At 35.0% G+C, this 23,054-nt stretch overlaps 3 protein-coding genes across 5 annotated transcripts in view; 1 reads left to right on the top strand and 2 right to left on the bottom strand.

The window, feature by feature from the left end:
* wasf1 (WASP family member 1) overlaps positions 1–3,472 on the bottom strand; it is a 69,247-nt gene extending 65,775 nt beyond the window's left edge. For all 3 annotated transcript variants that reach the window (XM_059512018.1, XM_059512019.1, XM_059512020.1), the window contains exon 1: positions 3,123–3,472. The gene's annotated coding sequence lies outside the window, so the exon portion shown is untranslated. The remainder of the gene's footprint in view (positions 1–3,122) is intronic.
* Positions 3,473–4,495: 1,023 nt separating this feature from the next.
* On the top strand, positions 4,496–21,411 carry cdc40 (cell division cycle 40 homolog (S. cerevisiae)). Its single transcript, XM_059512016.1, has 15 exons — positions 4,496–4,703; positions 5,301–5,387; positions 5,469–5,598; positions 6,496–6,582; positions 6,881–7,020; positions 7,100–7,196; positions 7,278–7,417; positions 8,716–8,790; positions 9,008–9,053; positions 9,192–9,293; positions 9,377–9,492; positions 11,355–11,488; positions 13,895–13,971; positions 19,703–19,847; positions 21,057–21,411. The coding sequence occupies exons 1-15, from the start codon at positions 4,521–4,523 to the stop codon at positions 21,232–21,234; spliced, it is 1,737 nt and encodes a 578-aa protein (XP_059367999.1). The 5' UTR covers positions 4,496–4,520; the 3' UTR covers positions 21,235–21,411.
* A 1,355-nt stretch (positions 21,412–22,766) lies between these two features.
* mettl24 (methyltransferase like 24) overlaps positions 22,767–23,054 on the bottom strand; it is a 12,968-nt gene continuing 12,680 nt past the window's right edge. Inside the window, exon 6 of the mRNA XM_059513603.1 lies at positions 22,767–23,054. This exon is cut by the window's right edge and continues 30 nt beyond it. Within this exon, the coding sequence (XP_059369586.1) occupies positions 22,767–23,054 (288 nt within the window).

The following is a 23,054-nucleotide window of genomic DNA, read 5'->3' as shown; positions in this document are numbered from 1 at the left end:
GAAATAACCACTCGTTACAACCGAGGTATGCAGCAAAGCATTTTTGAAGCCACAACACACACAACCTTGAGGCGGATGGGCTACAACAGCAGAAGACCCCACCGGGTACCACTCATCTCCACTACAAATAGGAAAAAGAGCCTACAATTTGCACGAGCTCACCAAAATTGGACAGTTCAAGATTTGAAAAATGTTTAAATTCCACGGCCCACCTGAGCATTGTTTCTGACCTTGTCCATCCCTTTATGACCACCATGTACCCATCCTCTGATGGCTACTTCCAGCAGGATAATGCACCATGTCACAAAGCTCGAATAATTTCAGATTGGTTTCTTGAACATGACAATGAGTTCACTGTACTAAAATGGCTCCCACAGACACCAGATCTCAACCCAATAGAGCATCTTTGGGACGTGGTGGAACGGGAGCTTCGTGTCCTGGATGTGCATCCCACAAATCTCCATCAACTGCAAGATGCTATCCTATCAATATGGGCCAACATTTCTAAAGAATGCTTTCAGCACCTTGTTGAATCAATGCCACGTAGAATTAAGGCAGTTCTGAAGGAGAAAGGGGGTCAAACACAGTATTAGTATGTGTTCCTAATAATCCTTTAGGTGAGTGTATATATATATATATATATATATTGGGAGGACGATACTTAAGAAAAAAATGCCTTGACATCTTGACACTCACACTCTCACACACACACACACACACACACACAGAGAGACACACACACACACAGAGGCAGCTCTGTGGGCCGAACAGAAAGACTGAACAAAGACTCTAGTGTCCAAGGCGTCTTCACAGCTGGGATGTTTAAGACTCTTCAGCAGCGTACACACATTCATCTCTGTGTGATAGCACTGCTGTCTCCAGCTGTTCACCTGCCTCTGGAGTCAACTGATTCAGCAGTTCAGCTCAAAGTGGCATTTCTCATGTACTAAAAAAATAAATGTTGAAAAAAAAAATTATATATGTATATATATATATATAATCCAAATAATTTAGAAACTGTCTAAAATATAATGAAAAATATAACATATCAGATTTATTTATAGTATATGTGGTTCATCAATTAAATATAAATAAAAATATAAATATATATATATTTTTTTTTTTTAATCATCATATAGGCCTGTGTTTGGTGTATTTATATGAATTCTGATTTTTTTTAATTATCAAAGAAACCTGAAAAATTCTACTCAGCAGTTTTCAACATAATCATAATAATAATATGATGAGCAGTAAATCATCATATTTTCATGATTTCTGAAGATCATGTGACACTGAAGACTGGAGGAATGATGCTGAAAATACAGCAGAGCATCACAGAAATAAACTACATATTAATATAGATTCACACAGAAAACAGTTATTCTAAATTGTAAAAATATTTCACAATTTTACTGCTTTTGCTGTATTTTAGATCAAATAAATGCAGGCTTGGTGAACAGAAGAGACTTCTTTAAAAACATTTACAATCTTACTGCTAAAAAAACTTTTGACTGCTGGTGTAAATTAAATAGATGATTAGAATAAATAAATAAACGTTGTGTAAATAATGATATATAATAGATATAAATACTCAGAGCAACACATTCTTCTCGTCTCATGTCTGATCTATAACTCTGGACTTGAGGTTTGTAACTCTGGCAGAAAATCAAACAGAAGCCACATGAAAAGCTTTTTCTGAACAAAAAAAAAAAAAAACACCCAGAAAAAAAAAGAACAACTTTTCTGCTTCGCCAGCAAGAGCTCAAGACTAAGAACTGAAGCAGACAACATCAGACTGACCCTCTTCACATCCTTAGCATTAAAGACTGAAACTAATGTCTGATAGCCAGCGAATTAACCCTTAAATGTTCAATCCTGTATGTGAATCAAACACAATATTAACGAGATGCACAGTAATCTTTGTACATAAGATTAGAGCATTGTATCAGGTTTTGATTAAGGCTTTTGCAATCAATATAGCTATGATCAAGCTTGAAGTGAACGTTGCATGGGGTCGCGATGACACAACGCACGCTAGTGATGCCTGAGCGAACCGATTCTTTCGAGTCGGTTCTTTTTAAAGATCCGAACCGTTTGTAAATCACCCTGGAAGAGGCGAAGAAATTACGTAATTTGGCAGTAAAACCGAGAACTTAAACGAAAACGTGCCCGTTTTAAACAAAACAATTGTTTGCTCCGCGACACGTTTCGCGATTCGGATCTTTGAGTGAACTAACCGATTCATCCAAACGAATCATTTCTCCTCATATTTCACACATAGCTCCTAATTCGGGGAAAAACAACAACTGTTCAACGTGTTAATGCGTTAAAGCACGCGAAAAGTATGCATCAGTTTGAAACGTGTTCTTATTTTAAGTGCACGAACTGAAAAGAGAAGCGATGGAGATGCTTTGAGTTTTCTGAAGTCTCGGGTTTCACAAAGCGAGTCTTCCAGTGTCTGCTGCCCTTCCCCCTGCATGCACTCAAATCTACACTTCATTCTCACCATTACTGGACGCAATTGCGTTATGCATTGAGTATGCACTATATTATATTTGCTAGCAACAACTCAAGTCCTTTGTTCGCCTACTGCTAAATATCTGGCATGCCATCCCAGCAATAATCTGGAGTGCACACTGTTTAGCAAGCATGCAACTGCATTGCATTTCGGTGTGATAGTTTGTCTAGTGTTCGTCATACAGATGTGACACCCCTTCCCCCTTGAATGCATCAATCTCTGAGCAGCATAAGTGATCTTTTCATACCTTTAATCAAAACAAGCACAAATCGCATGTAATATGTTTATTCTAACATCGTGTGGCATGCATTCTGGATGCTTTAGGCTGCATTATGCAAGTTATTTCACATGATGCATGCATAATTCAACCCACACCTGTCATCCACTCCTGAATGGGGCCAAGCAGTGTTGGTTTACATCGTAAATGCATCAGTCGGAGAAGATACACTCGAGAGAAAGAAAAAATGGAATATGCAAACATGAACACTTTTCGCCATGCATGTTTGCATTATGCCTTATTTTGATTTTATAGAGAAAATTTTAAAAAATGCGGTGAAAATAAAACTGTGCATACTTCGAAGCAAGCATGCATAAAACATCATACCTGAATAAATGTTATGTGTTCGTATTATTCCATGATTTTCCCAGGTTATTCCTTAATTAAAATAGTCCTGTCGGATCAGTTCATTGCAGGAATACACTACTGATATACAGCCAGCGAGAATCCCGTTAAAGAGAGTGGAGCTCGGGACTAGAGGACCGTCGATGATGGAAAAGGGATCCACGGTGAAAACACAGCAGATTGACTTCAACAACGATCTGTATAATTTCCCGTCACAGCTAATTGTAATCTAAATATTGTACCAAGAAAATTCGTTATAAACCAAGCTACTGCTCTATTTCTGAGAAGAAGCGAGATTCTGGATATCGGTGTGTGTGGCTCCACCCCTCCGGCTGCAGATGGTACGGCCCACTTTCTATCGAACTGAAGAAACCGCACAGAACTCGCTGCAACACACCGAGGCCCCGCCCAAAGAGGGTATGCCTCAGCTGATTGGCCGATATCGCGCACAGACCACACCCATACGCCCAATCAAACGACTTATTTATTATTATTAATAATATAATAATAATAATATAACCTAATAATATTACTATTTATGAAGAATATGAAATATATGCTTGTTAGTGCTAATGCAACACACTAAAGAACAAGATATGTACATAGTGAATGTAATTATTTTATTTTGCTGCCAAAGAGAATAATGACCTTTTTTGTTACTCTTGGTTTTTTATTTCCTATTCTCTTGCACTTTCTTTCTTTCTTTTAGCTATTTTTCCGTTTTCTATATTGTATTCTTTGCATATGTAACATTGTTATATGCTTATTGTTAATTATGAATAAACATTTGTCGTTTTATTGTATATAATATTATGTTTATGATACGAGTGAGTAACAAATAGATGTAGAATCAGTCTTATTTTAATATTATTGAGTTATAGAGTTTTTATTCTATAATCATTTTTTCGTTTTTATTTAAAGTTTTAAATTGTTTTTAAATTTACATTCTAATATCTTTTTTATTTATTTATTTATATTGGTTATTCAAATATAGAGTGTATTTATTTTTATTTAAGATTTAGTTTTTTTAGTACATTTTAGCACATCAAGTTAAAGCTAAATAAAATTAGATGAATTAAACGTATTTAAAATATTATTTTATTTCAGTTAACTTTTTTATTTAAATCAAGATAAGCGCAGTGCGCGCTCTCGTGAGCGGTTTCCTTTCAAGAAGCGTCCTTAAAGATAAAAACTTCTAATTATTTCTCTATAATAACTGCCATCCCTTGAATTCAATTTCAGACATATTAAAGTTTAATAAATAATTTATTGATTTAAATTATAAATATTTGTAATAACGTTTATTCTAAGAGGACGAATTAATTTGCTAACTCTCTTCATCTTTGAGGACCTGCTGGCGAAAGACCCATAACAACAAAGATGGCGGCAGCGGCAGCTTACCTCGTTTCTTACGGCAGCGACTCAGATTCGGAAAACGAGTCTAAATCCGGTACAAGTCCGGAGAAAGTCGACCCAGACGCGCTAGCTCATCTCCAGCCGTTAAAATCCGGCAGTGTAACATCCATAGCCGTGCTGAATTCCGCGCCCGAGGTCGCCGTGAAGGTAACGTTAAACAAGAAACGCGCCGCTAACGTTCGCCTCAAACAAATAAACCTCAAAATACTTGCTTTCTGTGACATTTAAATGATTTTTAAGTAAGATATAGTTTGATAAACGCTGACACGGTTATCTATTTCATCTATAGGAAAAAAAACAGTAGAGTAAAATGTGTTTATATTGGTTATTCTGTTCACTTAATCAATAGTTAGCCCTAGACAACAACTACAGTCGTAAGAGTCGATTCAATACATCATCATCTGAAAACTGAATAAATAAGCAATAAATCATTGATGTATGGTTTGTTAGGATAGAACAGTATTTGTCTGAGATACAAGTATTTGATCATCTCGAATCTGAGGGTGTAAAAATCTAAATATTGATAAAAACATTGTTTACGGTAGAAAATTTACTAAATATCTTAATGGAACATGATCTTTACTTATTATCCTAATGATTTTTGGCATAAAAGAGCAATGTATAATTTTGACTCATACAATGTATTGTTGTCTAATGCTACAGATGTGTCTTAAGACTGCTTTTGTGCTGCAGAGACACAAATATAACAAATAAAATACTGTTTTGTGTTTTTGTGTCTGTCAGGAAGATGTTATGACCGGGGTTCATCTCGATCCAGCGCTCAAAGAAGTCACGTATAACCCCTCGTATGAAACCATGTTTGCTCCTGAGGTGACTTGATGAAGCGGTTTGTCTAGACTGATTGAGTATAATATGTGTCTTAATCATATCTCTTCTCTCGTCTCATTGCAGTTTGGACCAGCGAACCCGTTCAGATCGCAGCAGATGGCGGCGCCGAGGAACATGCTGTCTGGTTACGCCGAACCGGCGCACGTCAACGACTTCATGTTTGAACAACAGAGGAGAACCTTCTCGACATTCGGTGAGAGATGTGCATTGTAGTTACTTGTGTACAAAAGGTTGCCTCTTCTTTTCATCAAAAGCATGCATTTATTTGATTAGGAGTACAGCACAAACAGTAAAATTGTGAAATATTTTTACTATTTAAAATATCTATTTTCTGTGTGAATCTGTGTTAAAGTGTAATTTATTTCTGTGATGCTCCGCTGTATTTTCAGCATCATTCCTCCAGTCTTCAGTGTCACATGATCTTCAGAAATCATGAAAATATGATGATTTACTGCTCGAGAAACAATTATTATTGTTATTATGTTGAAAACAGCGGAGTAGAATTTATTCCAGACTTTTGATGAATAGAAGGTTCAGAAGAACAGCGTTTATCTGAAATGGATAAATCTCTTCATCATCGATTTAATGCATCCTTGCTAAATAAAAGTATCCCTGACTCCGCTGATTTTGAATGGTAGAGTCTTTAATGTTTTTATTTCAGATAAATGCTGATCTTTAGATCTTTCTGTTCATCAAATTATCCTGAAAAAAATTACTCTGCTGTGTTCAACACTGATAATAATCAGAAATGTTTCTCGAGCAGTAAATCATCATATTTTCATGATTTCTGAAGATCATGTGACACTGAAGACTGGAGGAATGATGCTGAAAATACACAGAAATAGATGACACTTTAAAGGGCACCTGTTATGCATTTAGTGCACTTATAATGTGTTTGAAGCTTTGTGGAAAGACAAATGAGCTGAAACTGGGACGAAACGGCACGATGTTACAGAGCTGAATTCTTCTTAAAACAGAAATCTTGCTGCTCTGAAACCTTTGACTGGAAGTGTAGCTTTTCTGATTGGTCTGTGATCATCCGTAGAGCGTGTATGATTGATATCCGGTGTGTGTGTGTGTGTGTGATCAGGGTACGCTCTGGACCCGTCTGTGGACACCAGTCAGGTCTCGTCCAGCAGCTACATCGGAGCCGTGGAGGAAGCAGAGAAGAACAAAGGTCTGATTCACATCATTCAGCATCTTTGTCATCTTTAGCAGTTATAAATAATGTGTCAGTGTAACTCTCTAATGTATCATCGCATGTTAAACCCCTCTGTGTCACGATTCAGTGCAGTTATTGAGGATTAAACATTCAAATAAAATAGAAGCATAACCATTTGGGGCAAAATGTTCTATTTTGTTATTAGTGACATTAAAACTTATTAAATCCATTCCAACAGCTTCTAAGTGTGTGTGTTGTATGTGTGTGATCAGAAAGAGTTGTTAAATCCTGCTGTTATTGTCATTGTCACAAGGTCTGATGGCGTTTGAGACAGGGGCCAAGAAGTCTGAGAAGAGGAAGAAGGTGAAAGGTGGAGACGCTTCGGACATCGACAGCTTCCTCGGACCTTGGGCCAAATACCAGGATGAGAGAGACGTGGCCAAACCCTCCGAGGTGAGGCGTTCAGACACCGAATCACTGGAGTACTGGTTTATAATGAAGCTAAAACCTTTAACCGCTGTTATTATGACAGGACGAGAAGAAAGAGCTGGAAGAGATCCTGGCCAAGAGACAGAAGAGAGGCAAGAATGAAGAAGAGGCTCCAGCGGAGGAGAAGACCGTCCTGCACAGTACGACACACACACACACACACACACACAGCTAAACGTGTCTGCGGTCTGCTGCTGAACGCTTTCTCTCTCCCGCTGCAGTTAAAGATGCGTACGATTACCAGGGCCGCTCGTACCTGCACGTTCCTCAGGACGTGGGCATCAACCTGCGCTCAGCAGACGTCCCGGAGAAATGCTACCTGCCCAAGAAACAGCTGCACGTCTGGACCGGACACACCAAGGTACGCCTCACAGGGTCTGTGTTTAGGGTTCAGTTAAATATTAGTCATCGAAATGCTATTAAACGAAACTATGAAACTTACACAACTGAACCACAATTGATTTAAATATATATATATATTTTTAGGGTCCTATGAAATCCACTTAATTTCTTTTTAAGTTTCTGAATTTTTGTGTTTTTCATTTTTCTGGTTTAAAAAAATTTAATTAACTGAAATCATGAAACGTACACAAAGCGACAATTTATTATCAATAATAAATTACATTTTTAGGGCCCTATGAAATCTAGTTTATATTTTCTCAAATTATTTTATTTTTCTGAATTTTTGTGTGTTCTGTTTTTCTGGATTCAGTTTTTATGGTTAAATTAAATATTAGTAATCAAAATGCAATTAAATGAAACTATGAAACATACACAATTGAACCACAATTTATATAAAAAAAAAATATATATATATATATATGTATATGTGTACGTTTCATATATGTATATATATTTTTTAGGGCCCTGTGAAATCCACTTAATCATTTTTTTTTTCAAATTCCTTAAAATGTTCAGAATTTTTGTTTCAATTTTTTTCATTAAAATAAATAAATAATTGAAATCATAAAAAAAAATTACATTTTTAGGGCCCTATGAAATCCAATTAATAAATATTTTTTTACTAAAAATAAAAAAATATATTTAAATTTTTATGGATTCAGTTTTAATGTGTAAATTAAATTGTAATCAAAATTTAGTAATCTCAAAGTTAAAAATGTTATTGCCTAACAAAATTTTTTTTTTCTTAACCTTTTTTTATATATTTATTTATTTGTAATTTCATGCTGTAATTCTCTCTGGATTCTGTTTTTACGGTTAAATAAAATATTAGTTTAAATTGAAGTCATAAAAGGTACAAAATTCAACAAGCTTATTATAAGGTCCAATTTAATTTTTTCCTCCAAATTCCTCTCTTTATTGTAAGGAATTTCTTCTTTATAATTATTACTTTAAGAAGTGCATGAATCTGAATCATATTAATTAGCATACTTTAACCCAAAGTAGTGAAGCTCTTTGAGTTTCTGTGCATCTGTCAACAGTTTAATCAGATGAAATGCCCTTCTTTTGATCTATTCATCCTAATTTTGCCAAATGCATTTAATAAATAGAGTAAATTCCTTTTTATGACGACATCAGCTACGTTTGCAAACAGTGATGAGTTTGTGTGTGGCTGGAGTTCATGCTGCTTTAAAAGGCTCTCAGCACACACACACACACACACACACACACACTGACTCGGCTCGCTCCTGTCTGCAGGGGGTCAGTGCCATCCGTCTGTTCCCGGTGTCTGGTCATCTCCTGCTCTCCTGCTCCATGGACTGCAAGATCAAGGTCAGATCTTCAGCTCAAACACAAAATAAGTTTGCACTATTTTATAATCAATAAATAGTTATTAATTATAGTTGTTATTATGCAGGCAGGTTTAATGAGCATCTGAAAGCTACTTCTCATGATTGATCTGCGTTTGAAGAGTGTATGCCGATGTGGTTTGACAGCTAGCTGTGTGTAGATCAGAATGAGCTGATGTTGTTTCTGTCTTCTCTCGTAGTTGTGGGAGGTTTATAATGACAGGAGATGTGCACGGACCTTTATTGGTGAGTCTGGTCATTACAGACGCTCTCTGTCTGAGTGATGTGCTAAGTAGTTTTTATTGTATAGTTGATCAAATAAATGCAGCTTTAGTGAGCTCTTATGAGAATGCTGAAGCTGAGCGTGAGTGTGGATCTGTGTAGGTCACAGTAAAGCTGTGCGTGACGTGTGCTTCAACAACACTGGCACACAGTTCCTGAGCGCCGCCTACGACCGATATCTGAAGCTCTGGGACTCGGAGACGGGTGAGAGCTTCACACAGACAGATCAGGTCTAGTTCATCGAGAGCGGTTGAAGTCCATCTAATGAACCTCCTCTGCTCTTTCAGGTCAGTGCATCGCACGGTTCACCAACAGGAAGGTTCCCTACTGCGTGAAGTTCAACCCGGACGAGGACAAACAGAACCTGTTTGTTGCTGGGATGTCGGACAAGAAGATCGTCCAGGTAATGAAAGCATGCCCGTTTTGCCCAGAATGCAATGCTTTCTTCCTCGCCATCGTTTCTAATCAGGTGCAAGTCACATCATTTGTGTGTGTCAGAAGCCTGTATTAATGCTGGAAGTAATGACAAAAAATTATATATCACGGTATATTTCTTAATTTCGATACAATACGATACGAACACGGTTTATCTGAAATGGAAATCTTTTGTAACATTTTAAATGCCTTTATCATCACTTTTGATCAATTTTAAGCATCCTTGCTAAATTAAAGTAATAAAACATTTATTTAAAAATATTATACTGAATGGAATAGTGTATAATGTTGTGCATCGTAGAAATAAATTAGAATTTAATAGATATTCACATGGAAAGTGATTATTTTAAATAGTAAAAATATTTCCGAATTTTAGAGTTTTTGCTGTACTTTGGATCAAATAAATGTAGGCCTGGTGAGCAAAAGAAATGTCTTTAAAAAAAATAAATTAAATAAAAAAAATTTGACTGGTAGTGTAGGCTAATTATTCTTATAGATTAAAACAAATGTGCGTCAGCCAGAAAAAAAGATTATGTAAAGTGCTCCGAGTTGCTGCAGAAAACTGGAAGTGTTGCTGGAGATGGGCTTTTTACTGAAAATGCAAATTCATTGTTTTCCAGCAGGAGGCGCTTTTAGACTGAAAAACTTAGCGGTTTCCCTGGTCAAATACATTCATATAAAACACCCGCCGCACTCATGTTTATTCAATGAAGTAAAAACCCCACAAATAAATTGTTTATGGGAAACACTGGTAATGTATATTGAAATATCAGAAATGTTTAAAAACCATACTGTTATTGGAAAAAACTATTTCGCGAAACATATAGATATTGAATTATTTTCCAGTCCCACTAGCCTGTATATTTCTATTAAAATCAGCGTGTGTCATCTATGTTAATACGATTTCGCTTAATGCATTTATGAACTAATTTGCGAATACAGCGTAGTGTTACTTAAGTGTAATTTTAGATTGTATTTAATTAGTTTGTATTTTAGGTTTTCAATTAATTTTGTTGTGTTTTTGTTTTTAATGTCTATATAATTTAAAGATTTTGAAATTTAGTTGTGACATTTTAATTTTTTTTTTCTAATTTCTATTTTTTTTTATTAGTTATCCTTTAATGTCTATTTCCTAATGTCTAAATGTTTCTTTGATTTTGATTGATTCTTTTGATTTTATTCCAGCTTTAGAAATTTAGAACTTTTATATTATATTTTATTTATATTTTATATTACATTTTATTATTATTTCAGGTTTATTCATTTTTTTGTGTTTGTGTCATTTAAACATTTTTTTATAAGTTTTTAGTCATTTATTTGGGTATTTGTCATTAAATATATAAAAAAAAATTTATTTCAGTTGTACTAATTTAGTTGTGTATTTTTTTGCCTTTTATATTCACTTTTTTAATTATACATAAATATTATTTTATTGTTTTAGTAATTTAGTTGTATATTTTTGACATTTTAATTGTTTTTTCAATTTGTTTTCTTTCAAATTTTAGTGATTTAGTTGTGTATTTTTATTATTTTAATGGCTTTCTTAAATGTCTATATAATTTTTATTCATTTCCATTTTTTTATGTAGTTGTGTATTTTTTTTTTTGGTGTACATAATTATACACTTAATTTTAGTAATTTAGTTTTTCTTCCATTTTCATTAGCGTATGTGTGTGTATGTGTATATATATATATATATATATATATATATATATATATATATATATATATATATATATATATATGGTAACGATAGAGTTAGATCCTCTGGTTTTCTTGACTGATGAGCCGTGTGTGTGTGTGTGTGTGTGTGTGTGTGTGTGCGCGCAGTGGGACATCCGCTCCGGTGAGGTGGTTCAGGAGTACGACAGACACCTCGGTGCGGTCAACACCATCACCTTCGTGGACGAGAACCGCCGCTTCGTCAGCACCTCGGACGACAAGAGCCTGCGCGTCTGGGAGTGGTGAGGACTCGCTTCATTTATGTTTAATTCTTTGCTGATGCTTTTCAACAGGATAGAAAAAGGAAAATAAATCAACATCGGCTGAAAATGAAACCATTAAAGGGGTCATATGATGCTTTTTTTTAAAGATCATTATTTGGTGTAACAGCGTACATGCTTTAATGTTAAAAAAAAACATTGTTTTTGAAAATACTGTACATTATTGTAGGTCCTCTATGCCCCGCCGCTCTTAAACGCGGGATTTTCTACAAAGCTCCTCCTACTGACAATAGCAGTCTGCTCTGATTGGTCAACCGACTCAGTGCATTGTGATTGGCCGAACACCGCAAGCACTCGTTAGCTTTGCGTTAACATTTGTGTGGCATTATGCAAATATTTCCACATAGTGATGTAGACATGTGGGGGCGTGTTTAAATGAGGTGTTTTAGGGGGCGTGACAGAGTCTTAACTTTGATAAAGAATATCTCTTTGGATTTGTTACAAATTAAAAACAAAAAACAACATTAAAAAAATTTGACGTAGTATATTCGTTAAATATTAGCGAACAGGTCACGTAAGAATATAATGAATATGTAATATCGTGATAAATTTAGCTTGTTTCTAGAATTAATTTTTCTAGCTGAGTTTATGGTAAATGTGACGTTATTTGTCACATGGTTTTATTTAATTTTACTCCACATTAACTGTGTTTATATTGTTATAAACTGACACAATTTATCATATTAAAAGGAACAGCACAAAGCTTCTTACATTTACATTAACATTTAGTCTTTTAGTAGACGCTTTTATACAAATGAGGACAGTAAAAGCAATCAGAATCAGAAAGAGCAGTGATATACATGCGCTATAACGCGTCTCTGTGCTCTTAACGCAGTACATGAAGCGAGGTGGTTTATATAGTGTTTTTGAGGTTATCTGAGCCGTGTTTGCTCTGGTTCTCGTGTCTGGTGAGTTATTCTGGGTCCGTCTGTGCTCTCCAGGGATTGTTCTGGTCCAGTTTGGAGGCGTAGATGTCGTAGATTGAGTACAAACCTCATAAAAAAGAGTGAGATAACGGATTAGAAACAGGAATCAGTGTTTCTGAGTGTGTTTAGTGCAGATCTTCAGTACTGTATGTGGATGTGTTACACTCTTGCAGTTCGTAATGGAAGAAACTGTTTCTTTTAGATTTTAAAGAAACACAAGAGTCAGATTTAGGTCTAAAAATACACACTCTTACAGAGCCATAAAACTGAACAGTAAAACAGAATCATTTAAATGCAAATATTTAAATGTACATTTAAAAAAAAAAAACTTGGGGGGTAAAAACCTGAACCACAATTCTAAAAATCTTATTTTATTATTTTGTAATTAAATAAATAATATTAAATATTCTATGTATCTTTAAAAAATTTGAATTGTTTTCTTATTAATTTGTAATTTTTCCTATTAGTGTGTGTGTGTGTGTGTGTGTGTGTGTGTGTGTGTGTGTGTGTGTGTGTGTGTATATATTAGGGGTGTAACGGTACGCAAAAATCACGGTTCGGTACGTACCTGGGTTTTAAAGTCACGGTTCGGTTCATTTTCTGTACAGTAAGGGAAAGAAATGCAAACATTAAACTGCAGGTTGTTTATTACTATAAACTTTTTTTTAACAATTTGTTTACACTTTTTTAAATATTTTTAATAAAATATATATACAATAAAAAAAGAATAAAAAAAAAATACTGCTTCAAAGTTCTCCACTAAATAAAATACTCTTAGTCTCAAACCAATATCATATAATAAAATATAATGAAAAATATAAATAAACGGTCCGGTACGAATACACGTACCGTTACACCCCTAGTGTATATATATAATATAAGTGCTTGGCAACAATTAAAATGTTAAAAATCGCATAATTGCAATTAATCGCATTATCCACAAAACTGATAATGCATTCAAAAGTAGTGTATTGTGCACTTTTTTTCATTTAAAATTACTGCTATATGATCAAAAGTATAATAACATTTGGTTTGCAAACACTTTAAACAAATAAGGTGCTTTTTACAGTAGTTATTATTTTGTAAATAAATAATATTAAATATTCCATGTATCTTTAAATTCTAATTGTTTTCTTATTAATTTAGTGCATATGTATTGTATATAGATGTGTGTGTGCATACATTTTTTTAATCGCGATTAATCGCATTGTTTTCTGCGGTTAATTGCATTATGCAAAACTAATAATGCATTCAAAAGTAGTGTATTGTGCACTTTTTTTTACTGTATATAGATATGTTTGTTTGTGTGTATTTCACTGCTGGTTATATATTCTCTAAATAATAGTGTATGCGACGAATAAAAATCTTGAAACATACATCTTAGCAGTTAAAAAAGTTGCAGTGCATGTTTTCATGCTTTACATTCTATGTGTATTTTCAGGGATATTCCTGTGGACTTCAAGTACATCGCTGAGCCCAGTATGCACTCGATGCCTGCGGTCACGCTCTCGCCCAACGGTGAGTGACGTCATCACTTCCTCTCTGTGATGTCATCACTTCCTCTCTGTGATCAGACGCGGATGGTTTTCAGTCTTGAGTGACAGACGCCTCGTTCTGCTGCGTGTCAATGAGTCTCTCTTCTGAGACCTCAGCTAATGGTCGTCCAGTAACTGACTAGCTGCTCAGTGAGGTTAACTATAACTTGTACAGAATTATTAGCCATATCTTTAGCTCTGGTTCTTTAAAGAGATGCTGTTTACAGCCACAAGAACAGCACCTTCGACAAAACAATATATCAAGACTGTTAAATAATAAACCAAATATCTATTTATTTTTAATTTTAAAGATGCCTTTTATTGTTTAGTTTTAACTATACAAAAAAATCAAACAGTTTTAAATGTCAATTTGTCCATTTTAAAAAGTGATTCCCAGTTTTATGTTTTAATTACTAGTTTAGTTCAAAACGACATGCTTCTCATGCTAGCAACATGCTCGTAGCATGCTAATCATGTTAGAAACAAGCTAATGACATGTTAGTAACTTGATTATCATGCTAGCGATATGCTAGTCACTTGCTAAACATGCTAGCAGCATTTTAATCATGCTATAAACATGTTGACTATGCTAATCACTTACTAAGCATGCTAGCAACATTTTCATGTTAATCATAGTATTAACATGCTAATCATGCTAGCGACATGCTGGTCAATTGCTAGTTATGCTAGCGACATGCTAGTAACTTGCTTATCATGCTGGCAGTATGCTAGTAACAGGTTAATCATGCTAATGACATGCTACTCACTTGCTAGACATGCTAGCATGCTAGTAACTTGTTAGTCATGCCAGCAGTATGCTAGTAACTTGCTAATCATGCTAGCAACATGCTAGTAACTTGCTAATCATGCCAGCAGTATGCTAGTAACTTGTTAATCATGCTAACAACATGCTAGTCAATTGCTAGTAATGCTAGAGACATGCTAGTAACAGCCAATCATGCTAATGACATGCTACTCACTTGTTAGTCATAATAATAATAATGATTCATTACATTTATATAGCGCTTTTCTAGGCACTCAAAGTGCTTTACATAGTCAGGGGGTATCTCCTCATCCACCACCAGTCATGCTGGCATCATGCTAGTAATTTGCTAATCATGCCAGCAGTATTCTATTAATTTGCTAATAATGCTAGCAACATGCTAGTAACTTGATAATCATGCCAGCAGTATTCTAGTAATTTGCTAATCATGCTAACAACATGCTAGTCAATTGCTAGTCATGCTAGCGACATGTTAGTAACTTGCTAATCATGCCAGCAGTATTCTAGTAACTTGCTAATCATGCTAACAACATGCTAGTCATGCTAGCGACATGCTAGTAACTTGCTAATCATGCCAGCAGTATTCTAGTAATTTGCTAATAATGCTAGCAACATGCTAGTAACTTGATAATCATGCCAGCAGTATTCTAGTAATTTGCTAATCATGCTAACAACATGCTAGTCAATTGCTAGTCATGCTAGCGACATGTTAGTAACTTGCTAATCATGCCAGCAGTATTCTAGTAACTTGCTAATCATGCTAACAACATGCTAGTCATGCTAGCGACATGCTAGTAACTTGCTAATCATGCCAGCAGTATTCTAGTAATTTGCTAATCATGCTAACAACATGCTAGTCAATTGCTAGTCATGCTAGCGACATGTTAGTAACTTGCTAATCATGCCAGCAGTATTCTAGTAACTTGCTAATCATGCTAGCAACATGCTAGTAACTTGCTAATCATGCCAGCAGTATTCTAGTAATTTGCTAATCATGCTAACAACATGCTAGTCAATTGCTAGTCATGCTAGCGACATGCTAGTAACTTGCTAATCATGCCAGCAGTATTCTAGTAATTTGCTAATCATGCTAACAACATGCTAGTCAATTGCTAGTCATGCTAGCGACATGTTAGTAACTTGCTAATCATGCCAGCAGTATTCTAGTAACTTGCTAATCATGCTAACAACATGCTAGTCATGCTAGCGACATGCTAGTAACTTGCTAATCATGCCAGCAGTATTCTAGTAATTTGCTAATCATGCTAATGACATGCTACTCACTTGCTAGACATGCTAGCATGCTAGTAACTTGTTAGTCATGCCAGCAGTATGCTAGTAACTTGTTAATCATGCTAGCAACATGTTAGTAACTTGCTAATCATGCCAGCAGTATGCTAGTAACTTGTTAATCATGCTAACAACATGCTAGTCAATTGCTAGTGATGCTAGAGACATGCTAGTAACAGCCAATCATGCTAATGACATGCTACTCACTTGTTAGTCATAATAATAATAATGATTCATTACATTTATATAGCGCTTTTCTAGGCACTCAAAGTGCTTTACATAGTCAGGGGGTATCTCCTCATCCACCACCAGTCATGCTGGCATCATGCTAGTAATTTGCTAATCATGCCAGCAGTATTCTAGTAATTTGCTAATAATGCTAGCAACATGCTAGTAACTTGATAATCATGCCAGCAGTATTCTAGTAATTTGCTAATCATGCTAACAACATGCTAGTCAATTGCTAGTCATGCTAGCGACATGCTAGTAACTTGCTAATCATGCCAGCAGTATTCTAGTAATTTGCTAATTATGCTAACAACATGCTAGTCAATTGCTAGTCATGCTAGCGACATGTTAGTAACTTGCTAATCATGCCAGCAGTATTCTAGTAACTTGCTAATCATGCTAGCAACATGCTAGTAACTTGCTAATCATGCCAGCAGTATTCTAGTAATTTGCTAATCATGCTAACAACATGCTAGTCAATTGCTAGTCATGCTAGCGACATGCTAGTAACTTGCTAATCATGCCAGCAGTATTCTAGTAATTTGCTAATCATGCTAACAACATGCTAGTCAATTGCTAGTCATGCTAGCGACATGCTAGTAACTTGCTAATCATGCCAGCAGTATTCTAGTAATTTGCTAATTATGCTAACAACATGCTAGTCAATTGCTAGTCATGCTAGCGACATGTTAGTAACTTGCTAATCATGCCAGCAGTATTCTAGTAACTTGCTAATCATGCTAGCAACATGCTAGTAACTTGCTAATCATGCCAGCAGTATTCTAGTAATTTGCTAATCATGCTAACAACATGCTAGTCATGCTAGCGACATGCTAGTAACTTGCTAATCATGCCAGCAGTATTCTAGTAATTTGCTAATCATGCTAATGACATGCTACTCACTTGCTAGACATGCTAGCATGCTAGTAACTTGTTAGTCATGCCAGCAGTATGCTAGTAACTTGCTAATCATGCTAGCAACATGCTAGTAACTTGCTAATCATGCCAGCAGTATGCTAGTAACTTGTTAATCATGCTAACAACATGCTAGTCAATTGCTAGTGATGCTAGAGACATGCTAGTAACAGCCAATCATGCTAATGACATGCTACTCACTTGTTAGTCATAATAATAATAATGATTCATTACATTTATATAGCGCTTTTCTAGGCACTCAAAGTGCTTTACATAGTCAGGGGGTATCTCCTCATCCACCACCAGTCATGCTGGCATCATGCTAGTAATTTGCTAATCATGCCAGCAGTATTCTAGTAATTTGCTAATAATGCTAGCAACATGCTAGTAACTTGATAATCATGCCAGCAGTATTCTAGTAATTTGCTAATCATGCTAACAACATGCTAGTCAATTGCTAGTCATGCTAGCGACATGCTAGTAACTTGCTAATCATGCCAGCAGTATTCTAGTAATTTGCTAATTATGCTAACAACATGCTAGTCAATTGCTAGTCATGCTAGCGACATGTTAGTAACTTGCTAATCATGCCAGCAGTATTCTAGTAACTTGCTAATCATGCTAACAACATGCTAGTCATGCTAGCGACATGCTAGTAACTTGCTAATCATGCCAGCAGTATTCTAGTAATTTGCTAATCATGCTAACAACATGCTAGTAACTTGCTAATCATGCCAGCAGTATGCTAGTAATCATAGTATTAACATGCTAATCATGCTAGCGACATGCTGGTCACTTGTTAATCTTGCTAGCAACATGCTAGTCAATTGCTAGTTATGCTAGCGACATGCTAGTAACTTGCTTATCATGCTGGCAGTATGCTAGTAACAGGTTAATCATGCTAATGACATGCTACTCACTTGCTAGACATGCTAGCATGCTAGTAACTTGTTAGTCATGCCAGCAGTATGCTAGTAACTTGCTAATCATGCTAGCAACATGCTAGTAACTTGTTAATCATGCCAGCAGTATGCTAGTAACTTGTTAATCATGCTAACAACATGCTAGTCAATTGCTAGTGATGCTAGAGACATGCTAGTAACAGCCAATCATGCTAATGACATGCTACTCACTTGTTAGTCATAATAATAATAATGATTCATTACATTTATATAGCACTTTTCTAGGCACTCAAAGTGCTTTACATAGTCAGGGGGTATCTCCTCATCCACCACCAGTCATGCTGGCATCATGCTAGTAATTTGCTAATCATGCCAGCAGTATTCTAGTAATTTGCTAATAATGCTAGCAACATGCTAGTAACTTGATAATCATGCCAGCAGTATTCTAGTAATTTGCTAATCATGCTAACAACATGCTAGTCAATTGTAAGTCATGCTAGCGACATGCTAGTAACTTGCTAATCATGCCAGCAGTATTCTAGTAATTTGCTAATCATGCTAACAACATGCTAGTCAATTGCTAGTCATGCTAGCGACATGTTAGTAACTTGCTAATCATGCCAGCAGTATTCTAGTAACTTGCTAATCATGCTAACAACATGCTAGTCATGCTAGCGACATGCTAGTAACTTGCTAATCATGCCAGCAGTATTCTAGTAATTTGCTAATCATGCTAACAACATGCTAGTCAATTGCTAGTCATGCTAGCGACATGTTAGTAACTTGCTAATCATGCCAGCAGTATTCTAGTAACTTGCTAATCATGCTAACAACATGCTAGTCATGCTAGCGACATGCTAGTAACTTGCTAATCATGCCAGCAGTATTCTAGTAATTTGCTAATCATGCTAACAACATGCTAGTCAATTGCTAGTCATGCTAGCGACATGTTAGTAACTTGCTAATCATGCCAGCAGTATGCTAGTAACTTGCTAATCATGCCAGCAGTATTCTAGTAATTTGCTAATCATGTTAACAACATGCTAGTCATGCTAGCGACATGCTAGTAACAGGCTAATCATGCTAATGACATGCTACTCACTTGTTAGTCATGTTAGAAAAGTTATCAACATTATCAACAATCAATCTAAATTTTAAAACTTCAGGCTTTTACAACTGCTTTAACCCTTTCAGGTCAGTTTTTCTCAGGCCGACCTAATATTTGTCTTGACGAACTTTATCTAGTTATTTAATTGATGGTGCACTGGTCAACATTTGAAACCTTTCATCAAAGTCGTCCTAAAACTGAAACCAAACTGTGTTCTTGCCTTACGACTTCAAATGTTGTATTTTATCGTCTGTGCAAGTCTCCATGGCATTTCTAAAAATCGATGAAGAAGAAAGATTCATAAACGCATTTGGGTCTTCAAATGCAGTTATGAATGGGTTATTTCACCATGGTTTTTAATTGCAAACTGTTTTACATGTGTCATAATTAGTTGGTTTAAAGCATGATTTATTGTTGAAAGTAACCTGATTAGTGATTCTTGGTGAGCTGTGCAGTAATATCTTGATTTATTGTGTCATATTCTCAGGTAAGTGGCTGGCCTGTCAGTCCATGGACAATCAGATCCTGATCTTCGGAGCACAGAACAGATTTCGGCTCAACAAGAAGAAGATCTTCAAGGGTCACATGGTGGCGGGATACGCCTGTCAGGTGGACTTCTCTCCGGACATGAGGTGAAGCTCCTCAAACATTATCGTCCTTAAGTGCTTTTAATTCTTAAAGACCGCAGCAAGATGCCAGATTCATGAGCATAAACGCACTAGTTAGTTTAAAATGTTAATTATTAGGTTTGCTGTGCTTGTTTCTAGAGCCATACAATTTTGGAGGAAAAAAGTACTTTATTTATCAATATGAAAAGTACACCATAATAATAGTTCTGGTTATTATTATTACTAGTAAGTAAAAATATTAATATTATTTATTAATGACAAAAAATGCTATTATGTTTCACTAAAATAAATAAAATAATAGCATTGAAGAAAAATACTAATAATAGTAATATTGTAAAATATTATTGCATTTTTTAATTAATGTTGTAAATTTGTCATTGTAAATAAATGTATATTGTAATATTGTAAAATTGCAATACTAATGTCTTTTTCAAACTCTTTTTTTTATTTGGTGGAGCAGTATATTAATAATTACAAATACATTTTAATATATATTTATATTAATTTTTTCTATAATAGTCTGATAATTAATCTCATTATGATTTGTGTTGGTTTGATAAATATGAAAATAAAATAATGATATGATTTTATTATTATGAGTATTGTTGCTAAATAAAATGATAAATAAAAACAAAATAATTAATATATGGGGTTTAAACAAATAAAAAATTGAAATTATTTTTTTATAGTAGAACAAGTATTTATTTTCAAACATTTAATCATCAAGCTTTATTTCTTTTGTAGAAAGTTATTTTTGGGAAACAACATTGTGTAATTAAATCTCAGCCTTTGAGATATGATCATTTTGGTTTTTATTTTGATTAATCGTGAAACCCTAGACAATGAAAATGTACATTATCTTCATAAACATGAATTTTTTTATTAGTACATATAAAGGATAAAGTTTCTTTCTCACTCAAAAAAATCATTGTGTAAATATGCATTGATGATTTTAATATATTTAGAGATGTTTTGATGGAAATATTGATTCCACTGATAAAAAAATAAATAAAATAAAAAGCCATAATAACCTTTTTGCAATGCATAAATATAGACGTATATTTTAAATAATTAAAAATCTGGTATATATTAAATATAATATTAAATAATGTATTTATATATCAAATTATTTATTGGTTGCAGTATTTTCTGTCACCGTGCATGGTCTCCTGTTGCTTTATTTGAGGTGTTTTGGCCTGCTTCTCTCTGCAGTTACGTGGTTTCCGGCGACGCTGACGGGAAGCTGAATATCTGGGACTGGAAGACGACGAAGCTCTATCACCGGATCAAGGCTCATGATAAGGTGTGCATCAGCGCGCTCTGGCATCCTCACGAGACGTCGAAGGTGATCACCTGCGGCTGGGACGGACAGATCAAGCTCTGGGACTGAGCTGAACATCAGCTTTAACACTGATGTGATGAGGATTGTGCTTATTATTATTATTATTAATATAACAGTGCTGGTATCCAGTCATAAACACACACACACACACTCATGCTTTTGTTTTATAATGAATCAATCTGTATCTCCAGTGTCTTCTTGAGGATAATAAATGTCTCTTGTATATTTCTGCGGTCTGTGAAATTGACTTATTCTTTGTCAACATCGACGTTTCTTCATTTTAACCCAATTAATTACAACAAAGCATTGCATTAGAGGCATAAAAAAGATACTTGAACATCTTTAATGAGGGAGTAAACGCCTCAAATTGGCTTTTAAGACCATATAGTGTAAAATACTGCATTTTAATTCTCAATAATTTTTTAAATATTCATTGCAGTAGTATTTAATTTAATTGTAGGAATTTAAATAGTCTTTTATATATATATATATATATATATATATATATATATATATATTCATTTTATAATTTGAGAAATTCTGAATTATATTTTTACTTTACAACAGTATAAGGGCAATTTAAATATTTTAATACATTTTAATAACTAAAATTGTATTACTACTAATAATACTTCTTCATTTAAATATATAATGTAGGTTAAATTATTTAGAATAATTCTAATAATTTATTAGAATTTATTTTATTTACAGTACAATAGAATTTTTGCAATAGTCAAATTTATTGATTGATATAATGTAAATAATAGTCTGCGCTATTCAATAATGTTATCACAGTAGTAATATTTATATATTGATGTACGTTTTATACGGAGAAGGCAATCCCAGAATGCACTTCAGCAAGAGTCAAGGTACGTGACAAATATATTTTATACACACTGTATTTGTTGAGAATTAATCTTCTTATATTCATAAAGTGGCCACACACACATTTTTATCAAGCAACATGTTTTAAAAATATTCCATTCATTTTAATCTGTACTGAAAATATAAAAGCAAATAGTCTTTTTAATTCAACTGCAGTCCGTCTCTAATGCATGCTCTTTTCACAAAAAGATCTCTATTAATAATATATAAAGTGGAGGCCAAAATTATTAAAAATAAAAAGCAGTCTCTGCATCTCTGTGGTATATCTGTAGCAATAAACAAAACATAGTATGAGTCAAAATTATAAATTTCTCTTTTATGCCAAAAATCATTAGGATATTAAGATCATGTTCCATGAAGATATTTAGTAAGTTTCCTACCGTAAATATATCAAAACTTAATATTTGATTAGTAATATGCATTGCTAAGAGCTTCATCTGAACAACTTTAAAGATGATTTTCTCAATATTTAGATTTGTTTGCTCTCTCAGATTCCAGATTTTCTAATAGTTGTATCTCAGACAGATATTGTCCTCCGAACAAACCACACATCACTGGAGAGATCATTTATTCAGCTTTCAGAGGATGCAGAAATCTCAATTTCGGAAAATTGACCCTTCTGACTGGTTTTGTGCTCCGGGGTCACAGATGTCAGAAGCGCTCCTGAAGTGACTCCTCAGAGGGTCCTGACTGTATCAGAGCGTGAAGCGTGTGTTGACCCAGCCCAGGGTGAAGGAGCTGCTGGTGTTCCAGAGGTTTCTGTGCAGGAAGAGGCGGGGCTTGCTCGGGTCGCTGTAGCTGTGGTAGAGGCGGAAGTGAGCGCGCTCCAGCTCCTTCAGCAGACTGAACCAATAGCGGACCACCGAAGGCTCGTCCCCGCCCACCTCAAACCCCGCCCACTGCAGGTGCAGCTCCAGCAGCAGCAGACCGACCGAGTCCAGCACCTGCTCCAGGATCAGGTTCTCCAGGATCTTCCACTCCGC

This window comes from Carassius carassius, chromosome 27 (genome assembly GCF_963082965.1).
Source record: "Carassius carassius chromosome 27, fCarCar2.1, whole genome shotgun sequence".
In the NCBI taxonomy this organism is placed as follows: domain Eukaryota; kingdom Metazoa; phylum Chordata; class Actinopteri; order Cypriniformes; family Cyprinidae; genus Carassius; species Carassius carassius.
This window is presented reverse-complemented; position numbering and strand designations above follow the sequence as displayed.

What these genes read in the sequence shown, in the direction of transcription:
- cdc40 (XM_059512016.1), top strand. Translation starts at nt 4,521, where the DNA reads ATGGCGGCAGCGGCAGCTTACCTCGTTTCTTACGGCAGCGACTCAGAT. An exon ending in AGCCTGCGCGTCTGGGAGTG is followed by an intron (nt 11,489 to 13,894) that starts GTGAGGACTCGC and finishes GTGTATTTTCAG; the next exon opens with GGATATTCCTGTGGACTTCA. An exon ending in GACTTCTCTCCGGACATGAG is followed by an intron (nt 19,848 to 21,056) that starts GTGAAGCTCCTC and finishes TTCTCTCTGCAG; the next exon opens with TTACGTGGTTTCCGGCGACG.